General features: G+C 32.5%; 1 protein-coding gene across 1 annotated transcript in view; it reads left to right on the forward strand.

Annotated features, from left to right (window-relative positions):
• The window catches only part of cpne9 (copine family member IX), a 100,819-nt gene that overhangs the window by 78,099 nt on the left and 13,050 nt on the right, over positions 1-9,670 (forward strand). The window contains exons 12-16 of the mRNA XM_056449133.1: positions 593-646; positions 757-818; positions 6,302-6,348; positions 6,491-6,672; positions 9,019-9,146. Of these exons, the coding sequence (XP_056305108.1) occupies positions 593-646; positions 757-818; positions 6,302-6,348; positions 6,491-6,672; positions 9,019-9,146 (473 nt within the window). The remainder of the gene's footprint in view (positions 1-592; positions 647-756; positions 819-6,301; positions 6,349-6,490; positions 6,673-9,018; positions 9,147-9,670) is intronic.

Here is a 9,670-nt window from a genome sequence, read left to right on the forward strand (position 1 = left end):
ACACCCATACACACTCATTCACACACAGTCTCGTATACACTACGGCCAATTTAGTTTATTCAATTCACCTATAGTGCGTGTGTTTGGACTGTGAGGGAAGCCGGAGCACCTGGAGCAAACCCACGCCAACACGGGGAGAACATGCAAACTCCACACAGAAATGCCAACTGACCCAGCCGGGGCTCGAACCAGCAACCTTCTTGCTGTGAGGCAACAGTGCTAACCACTGAGCCATCATGTCGCCCCCTATTTTATTTTATTTATTTTCAAAATAACATATTTACTACAGTATTCTGAATACAAAACAAACAGAAATATAAACATATAAAACACAACTATGCAGACATGTAATGTGTTGATAACCAGCTGCTTTTTTATGCTAGGATCATTTGAACAGTTTATCTTAAGTTCTCTATTATTCATAAACGTTCCTCTGATGCCTCCAAAAATAAGTGATTGGACGACAATGTGGGCTGCATTCATCAAGTGCCAAAAACGTTTCATAAAAATAAGAAAAACATATGCGGATGCTTGAGCGGTATGTCACATTCCTTTCAGCCATGCTTGACGGCTGTCTTTATGTTTCTCTCAGGTCCTGAATCCTAAGAAGAAAGGCAGGAAAAAGAAATATGTCAACTCTGGCACGGTACGTGTGAATGAATCACCTGTCAAGCGCTCTCTTCTCCTGATTTATTTTCATAATGACTTCCATTATCTCTCCTCTTCTCCGTCTCTTTTTTCCCCCACTCTCTCTAGGTAACACTTTTGTCCTTCAAAGTGGAATCGGAGTACACCTTTGTGGACTTCATTCGGGGCGGGTGAGTGGCCCTTTAAAAGTCCCTGGATAAATTAGGCTGGAGAACGATGCAGATTTACAGCTTAGAGAGCAGCTGCGTGTAAAGCTTTTGTGGAATTACGGAGAGTTGATCTGAATGCGGTGCATTTCAAGACAACAGCTATAAAGCAGAGTGGATCTTATTGTCATTGAGCGTTCAGGACAGTTCACTTACCATTCATTTTCTCCAGGCTTTTACCGTGTGTGTGTGTTGAATACTGATACGTCATGGGGTGAAAATGTTAATCAAATGTACTCTTGGAATTTTTATTTCGCATTCTCTCTGGTGATTCTAGGCCGAAGCCAGTGATTGTTCAATAGTTTTATAATCAGCTATATTATATTTTAGTTTCATAACTAAATATTCATTCATTTATACTCCTTCAGCTTAGTCCCTCATTTGTCAGTGATTGCCACAGCAGAATATATATGTTTGTTTATTTATTTAAGATCTCATTTACAAGGGTGACCTGGCCAAGAGGTCAGCAACACAAGACTTATAAATAATAATAATAAAAATAAAAAATAATGATAATAAATAAATAAAAATTCAAGATAAAAAAATAGTGATGGATAACGGTTATTGGCAATAACGTGCTGCATTAATGTGAGACTCTTATCGGGCGATGAAAGAAATATCGCTGTTAATCTATTCTCAAAGTTGGGTTGGGAGCTGGGTCTATTTTACGCAAGCTATGATGACTTTCACCTTGATATATATATATATATATATATATATATATATATATATACTTTTTTTTAATGATTATTTTTTTCAGGGTTTTTACCTTTTATGTAAAGGACAGTAGAGAGTAATGACAGGAAAGTATGGGGAGTAGAGAGGGGAAAGATCGGCACAGGACCTCGAGGCGGGAATCTGACTCGGGTCGCCGCAAGCACTGGAGTGCATGTGTCGACACACTAACCACTACACCATTGGCGCCGACTCACCTTGATATTTTAGCACGGATGTACACCTGGCCGAATTGCACTGTAGGTGGAGAGAACGAGTCTTTGAACCTGTGTGTATTCCTACTGTGAAATTACCACATCAAACGTGACGTGCTAACATGGATTCAGTTGACTAGAGTGAATCTGATTAATGTTAGCTCCACATCTAACTATCAGGCACCTGTAGAGTTTATGCGCTCGAGTAAAACATACACAAATAAAAATGGACCGGGTGCTTTTTAAAATGAATGACGGTGAATGAAAGTCAAACCGGTGAGCGTCTGACAACAAAGTGCCCTTCTGAATCAAATCAGCATTAACCCCTGGTCTAATGCGCCAACTGGCTTGAGAAACCCATTCTCTAAGACTTACTTTTAGTCATTATTTGGGTAGCACACATATTCTGAATGCCTTCGGCAGAATTCAAATGAGCCATTTTAATCTATATTAATCTAGATTAATTCCAAGATTACAGTGAGGTTAATCTAGATTTAAAAAAATAATCTATGCCCACCTATAATAAAAATACAGTTTAGTTGTTCAGCTATACCACATAACAATATGTTAAAACACACATACATTGAGAAATGGACTGTTGTTGTTTGTTATAAAGGATAGAGCGAAATGATTTAATTTGGATGAGCTTAGACATTTTTAGTTCAGACTGAAATGGGGGGGCAGCATGACTAAAGGCTTACCTCCCCATTTCAGTTCGAACACTTTGGACTGTGGGGGAAGTTGGAGCACCTGGTGAGGAAACTAACCACTAAGCCATCGTGTTCCCCCAAGCTTGAACCTGGGTCTTTGGTGTGGTAGACAAATGTTCTACCCACAGGAAGGGGTTAGCTAAATGTTATATTATAGTTAATTAATTAATGTTATATTAGTATATGTTTATTATATTTTAGTACTGAAGCTACAAATTGTACTTTTTGCTAATCATTTTCGCATTTTTTTGTCTTGAAGTTTTATCATTTTCATTTTCTTTTTTCTTTTTTTTTTTTTTTGCTGTTTGTACACTGTAAAGAAATCCTGGTGGCCTTAAATTTTTAGCTGAATCAGATGAACCTTATGAGTCCATTGAACTTATTATGTAAAACTGACTTTAAAAATGTATTAAGTTAATGACTTACTAAAACTAACTAAAAACATATGTTGTCATGACTAATTGATCATATATTTTTTTCAGTGTAGTATTTATTTCATTGATGGGTTTTTTTTTTCAATCTCCCCCTCCTGATAATATCAGAGCCCACTACATAATTTTTTTTAATAAATTATTTTTGTAAAATATTTATGATATATTGATAAAAACAAAAAGGTTCAGTGAAATGGATTTAAATATATAAATTATACATTATAATAAAATTGATATAAAATTAACCACCCCCAAAAATAATAATAAAAATATTTTGATACTAATAATGAGTTCTAATCATACTGTAAGAACAGTGAACAGGACATTAATCAGATAATATTAATTATAATAAGAACTTTTTTTGCTCTTTCATAGATATTATATATTATGCAAATATATTTATAAAACATATATGCAAATAAATAAAACAAATATAAAACTAACCAGGACACCACTAATGATAACAATAACAACAACAACAACAATAATAATAATAATAATAATTATTATTATTATTATATTAATAGTAATAATAATAATAATTATTATTATTATACATTTAATATATTATTAAGATTTATTGTGAATATTTATTATAATAAATTATTAATATGTATTAATATATTATTAATATTTATATATTATTATTGTTATATATACTGTTCATTATTAATATATTATTATTATTATTATATGAATAATAAGAATAATAGTAATTATTGTTCGTATATTATTACCTTTTTAATATATTAGTAATATTTATTGAGAATATTTATCATTATTAAATTATTAATGTGTATTATTATATTACTAATATTATTTATATATTAATATTGTTATATATTATTAATTATTAATATATTATTATTATTATTATTATTATTATTATTATTGTTGTTGTTGTTGTTGTTGTTGTTTATTATTATTGCACTTTCATAGATATTATAGATTGTGATGAATCTAATATAAAACTAACCAGGACACCAATAATAATAATAATAATTATAATAATAATAATAGTATTATTGTAATAATAATAATTATTATTATATATTGTTTTTTGTTTTTCAAAGATATTATAGATTATGATAAAAGTAATATAAAACTAACCAGGACACCACTTATAGTAATAACAATATTAATAATAATAATAATAATGGTAATAATAATAATAAAAAAATGTTGTATTAATTTCTCAATGTGTCTTTGTGTTTTTTTTTTTTTATTATTTATTTGTTTTATTATTTATTATTTTGTTTTAACAAAACCTAATCTAAATGAACAATACTAATATTTTACTGGCAACTATCTTAAAGTTTCTTTTATTTCAATTAACTAAAATTTGTTTGGATTTAATAAACTTGTGGCCTTCATTTTTTAAATTAGGCCTTCAGTTTGATGTGTTTAATGCGATAAAACAAAAAGTAAAAATATGTTACTGTCTCCATTGAAGACATTCAAGCTAAAGTTAAACCTTCATGTTTTCAGTCTGTTGCTGTTTTTTAATCCTTTTGACAGTTTTAATAAATTGTAAACACTTTTTATAGCGTACAACACACACTCATTTCAAGACAACTGAAATCATGGCAGTGATTCAGTGGACTAGTTTATCATCCCATATGCTGGTCTATAATTAATCACAAGACCTTTAATTAAGCTCTGACTTGATAAAAAACATATGCATGTATATTTTAAACAAGAAAAACTTATTTATTGATTTTCTGATAGATTTAAAGTCCTTAAGATTCACAATTTATTTCTCGATATTTTTATACACAGTGGCAGTCCACATCAAATGTCTATTATATTTAAAAGTATTAGTATTTTGAAGATTGTGATAAGTAACAAGTTTTGTTTTAAATGAATGGAAATGTTTGCATTATAATGTTGTATTCTGGACTATTTCTAGGTTATGAATCAAACGTGTGGCATTGAGCATGTTAACTCCTTTGTAGTAAAGGTCAGATGTCCTGCTTGCTTTGAAGCATGGATAATATAAATCCGGTTTTGTTCATGTCTGCTCAAGTGCTGCTGTCATTTAACAAAAAAGGAAGCAAAGGGAATACCAACATTTTTACATTTTTTAAATATTTCCCAAATGATGTTTAACAGAGCAATGAATTTTTCACAGTATGTCTGATGATATTTTTTCTTCTGGAGAAAGTCTTATTTGGTTTATTTCAGCTAGGATAAAATTAGTTTTACATTTTTTTTTAAACATTTAAGGTTAAAATTATTAACCACTTTAAGCTTTGTTTGTTTTCAATTGTCTACAGAACAAACCATTGCTATACAATAACTTGCCTAATTACCCTAACCTGCCTAGTTCACCTAATTAACCTAGTTAAGCCTTTAAATGTCCCTTTAAGCTGTATAGAAGTGTCTTGAAGAATATCTAGTCAAATATTATTTACTGTCATCATGGCAAAGATAAAATAAATCAGTTATTAGAAATGAGTCATTAAAACTATTATTTTTAGAAATGGCGACGCAGTGGCGCAGTAGGTAGTGCTGTCGCCTCACAGCAGGAAGGTCGCTGGTTCGAGCCTCAGCTGGGTCAGTTGGCGTTTCTTTGTGGAGTTTGCATGTTCTCCCTGTGTTTGCGTGGGTTTCCTTCGGATGCTCCGGTTTCCTCCATAGTCCAAAGACATGCGGTACAGGTGAATTTTGTAGGCTAAATTGTACCTAGTGTATGTGTGTGAATGAGTGTGTATGGATGTTTCCCAGAGATGGGTTGCAGCTGGAAGGGCATCCGCTGCGTAAAACATATGCTGAATAAGTTGGCGGTTCATTCCGCTGTGGCGACCCCTGATTAATAAAGGGACTAAGCCGAAAAGAAAATAAATAAATGAATGAAAATATAAATATAAGATACAGCATTAAAAACAAAATACATAAATACATTTCACATAATTACAGTTTTAAGTAAATACATAAAGAATAAGTAAATAAATAAACATAGAAAAAATTTTACATTCATAAACATACATATTTTCTCTGTGGTCTCCATTTATAACAGAATTTTTTTTTTTAAATGAGGGACGAAATACTCTACTCCATTTACAAAGTTTCTGTGTACTTGTGGACATGGCTTTAGTCATGAAAAACAACTAGTCATGTCAAAAATCCGTATGTTTGTCGGCGCCAGTGGTGTAGTTCGATTCCCGCCTTGCGGTCCTATGCTGATCCTTTCTATGCTGATCCTGATCCTCTCTCTGCTCCCCATTCTTTCTTGTCAATACTCTCTACTGTCCTATACAATAAAGGTGAAAACCCCTAAAAAATAATTATTAAAAAAAAAGAAATCCATATTTATTTGCATAAACATCATTGGTTACAAGCTTTTAACTGTGACTCTTTTTCAATGTTGAAAACAGAACGCAGCTCAACTTCACTGTAGCCATAGACTTCACCGCCTCTAATGGTAAGAGCATCTTCGTTGACTGAAAAACATCAGCTGTGTTTGTGTGGCATGCAATAGTCAACTTGAGATTTTGTGACACTTTTTGTAATTGACATGAATGCACCGGTGTCTGAGCTTTGTATTGATTGCCACCTGAACGCAGGAAACCCATCCCAGCCAACGTCGCTCCACTACATGAACCCGTATCAGCTGAACGCGTACGCTATGGCCCTCAAAGCCGTGGGGGAAATCATCCAGGATTATGACAGTGACAAACTCTTCCCTGCCTACGGCTTTGGAGCCAAACTCCCTCCTGATGGCAAGATCTCTCATGCTTTTCCCCTGGTAAGTAACAACTCTAAAAGAGCCTTCATTAAAAACACACACATACAGTACACAATGACATGACAGTAATATTGAACTGTTAAAGGGTTAGTTCAAAAATGACTACTCTGTTTTCATATTTTGACCCTTTTATCATTGCAAATCTGTATTGTTTGTTTCTTCTCAAAAAAACATCCTTAAAAACACACACATACACAATGACGTGACAATAACTCTAGACTGTTAAAGGGTTAGTTCACTCAAAAATGATTATTTCAGTGTTTCCCAACCCCATTCCTGAAGGCACACCAACAGTACACATTTTCAACCCCTCCCTAATCAAACACACCTAAATCAACTCATCAGAACATTAGAAGAGACTCCAAAACCTGAAATGAATGGGTCAGATAAGGGAGACATCCAAAAATAAGTACTGCTGGTGTGCCTTCAGGAACAGGGTTGGGAAACACTGAACTATTCTGTTGTCATATTTTTGCTCATTTATCATTGCAAAAATGTGTGATTTTTGTATTCTTCTGCATAATACAAAGGACAATTAAAAAAAAATCTCCTCTCTATACATAGGATAATATTGGACACAACTGAGTTTTGTTACGAATGTACTTTTTTGGTAACCAAGCATGGATTTAGATGAATCGGATTACTACTAGTCAGGGTTATTAGTAGTTAGCGGAGAGCAAAACCATAAAAACTAAAGTCATTTTTACACTTTAATGTGACTCGAAATTGAAATATATAAAAACTTTATTTTCAGCTACTTGAAAATTTAGCTTTTCTTAATTATTTTAATTTGATATACAAATTATTTTAAATGCATATATACCTGTCACTGGAGTGGTACCTTTTCAAAAGATACACATTTGTACTTAAAGGGTCCATGTTGGCACCTCAAAACAATACATTAGTACCTAAAAAATTTTAAGAGGAACACTTTCGTACTTTTTAAGTTCTAATATGTACTTATGCGGTATTATTATGGACCTTTTAGGTACAAATTTGTACCTTTTGAAAAGGTACCACCCCAGTGACAGCTCGCTTACCTTTATTTCTGAGAGTGTGATATACATTTTATTTAGATAATATTTATGAAACCAAATCCAAAACCATTATATAGTTTAAGTCAGAATTATTAGCCCCCCTTTGAATTTTTTCTTCTTTTTTAAATATTTAAATATGTTTAACAGAGCAAGGAATTTTTCACAGTATGTCTGATAATATTTTTTCTTCTGGAGAAAGTCTTATTTGTTTTATTTCAGCTAGAATAAAAGCAGTTTTAAATTTTTTAAACACCATTTTAAGGACAAAATTATTAGCCCCTTTAAGCTATATTTTTCCGATAGTCTACAGAACAAACCATCGATATACAATAACTTGCCTAATTACCCTTACCTGCCTAGTTAACCTAATTAACCTAGTTAAGCCTTTAAATGTCACTTTAAGTTGTATAGAAGTGTCTTAAAAAATATCTAGTCAAATATTATATACTGTCATCATGACAAAAATAAAATAAATCAGTTATTAAAAATGAGTTATTAAAACTATTATATTTTGAAATGTGTTGAAGAAATCTCTCCGTTAAACAGAAATTGGGAAAAAAAAAAATTCTGCAAATAATTCTGGGGGTTTAATTATTCTGTCTTCAACTGTGTATATATATAGAAGAGTTTAATATATATTTATATAATTTATCATATTTTTGTTCTTTTACATATAATAATGATAAATTATTATAAAAACAAGTATAAAACTAATCACATCTAATAATAATTAATAATAATAATTTTTTTGCTGTTATCTTCTTCTTCTTCTTCTTCTTCTTCTTATTATTATTATTATTAAATAAAATAAAATCTTTGCACTGTCCCTTTTAACCTTAATTCGCATAGACATAATATTCATTATTAATATCTAATAATAACAAGAATAATACATAATGACAATAATAATTTATCATCTATTGGCTGTTTCACAGATATTAATGATAAATTATTATAAAACAAATATAAAACTATTGTTATTATCACCACTAATAATAATAATAATTCATTTTTTGCTCTTCTTATTATTATTAAGTGTAACAAACCATGGTAGAATTTCCATTTTTCTCTGCACTATCCCTTTAAACCTTAATCCGCATAGACATGAGATCCATTATTAATGCTAAACTGTGGCGTCGTGAATTTCCAGCATTGGACACAGCATCTAACAACATAAAATATGCCTCAGCCGAGTATGAATAAGTCAGAGACGAGACGGGAGTTATTCCTCATGTGTTATATATGAACTTATGGAGCTCTCTTCCACTGCCTGTATGTGTCTGTGTCTGTGTGTATTCTGTTCTCGTAGAACTCGGACTGTGAAAATGCAAACTGTGTCGGCATTGAAGGTGTGCTGGAGGCATATTACGACTGTCTGCGGAAAGTGCAGCTCTACGGCCCCACCAACTTTGCCCCTGTCATCAACCAGGTGGCCCAGTAAGCCAAAACCGTCCTGCAATTGACACGAGGTTGCGCTCTCTCTCTCTGTGTCTCTCTGTCTCTCTGCTCTGCTCTTTTTTCAGTCTCCCTCGCGAGCTGAACTCCTCCTTGTCACTCTCCACTTGTTATTCACTGTAAAGCCTGTCCTCTCTCCACACAAATGCACTTACGCACACATAAGACTCCCCCAGAATCCTGCGCTTGACTAACACTTCACTCAGCGGATGAAGTCCAGGTCTTCTGTTTGCCACGCAGAAAGAATTTTTAAAGGGGTCGTGACATGTGGAATCAAAGTTTGCTTGATCTTTCGATATATGAGAGAGCTTTGTTCCAGTAAAACATCCTTCAAGTTTCAATGCATACAATGTATTCTTTGTTGGAAAACAAAGGTTTTATTTAATTAAGCTGTAAAAATGACTCGTTTACCAATAAGATGGAATGTGATGTCAGTGGTACACTGACTCCGCCTTCAGAGCACAGACACCTCCCACTGCTATTCAGTTGTTCAGTGAGGGACGCTT

The sequence above is a fragment of the Danio aesculapii genome, chromosome 23, assembly GCF_903798145.1.
Source record: "Danio aesculapii chromosome 23, fDanAes4.1, whole genome shotgun sequence".
NCBI classification, from domain to species: domain Eukaryota; kingdom Metazoa; phylum Chordata; class Actinopteri; order Cypriniformes; family Danionidae; genus Danio; species Danio aesculapii.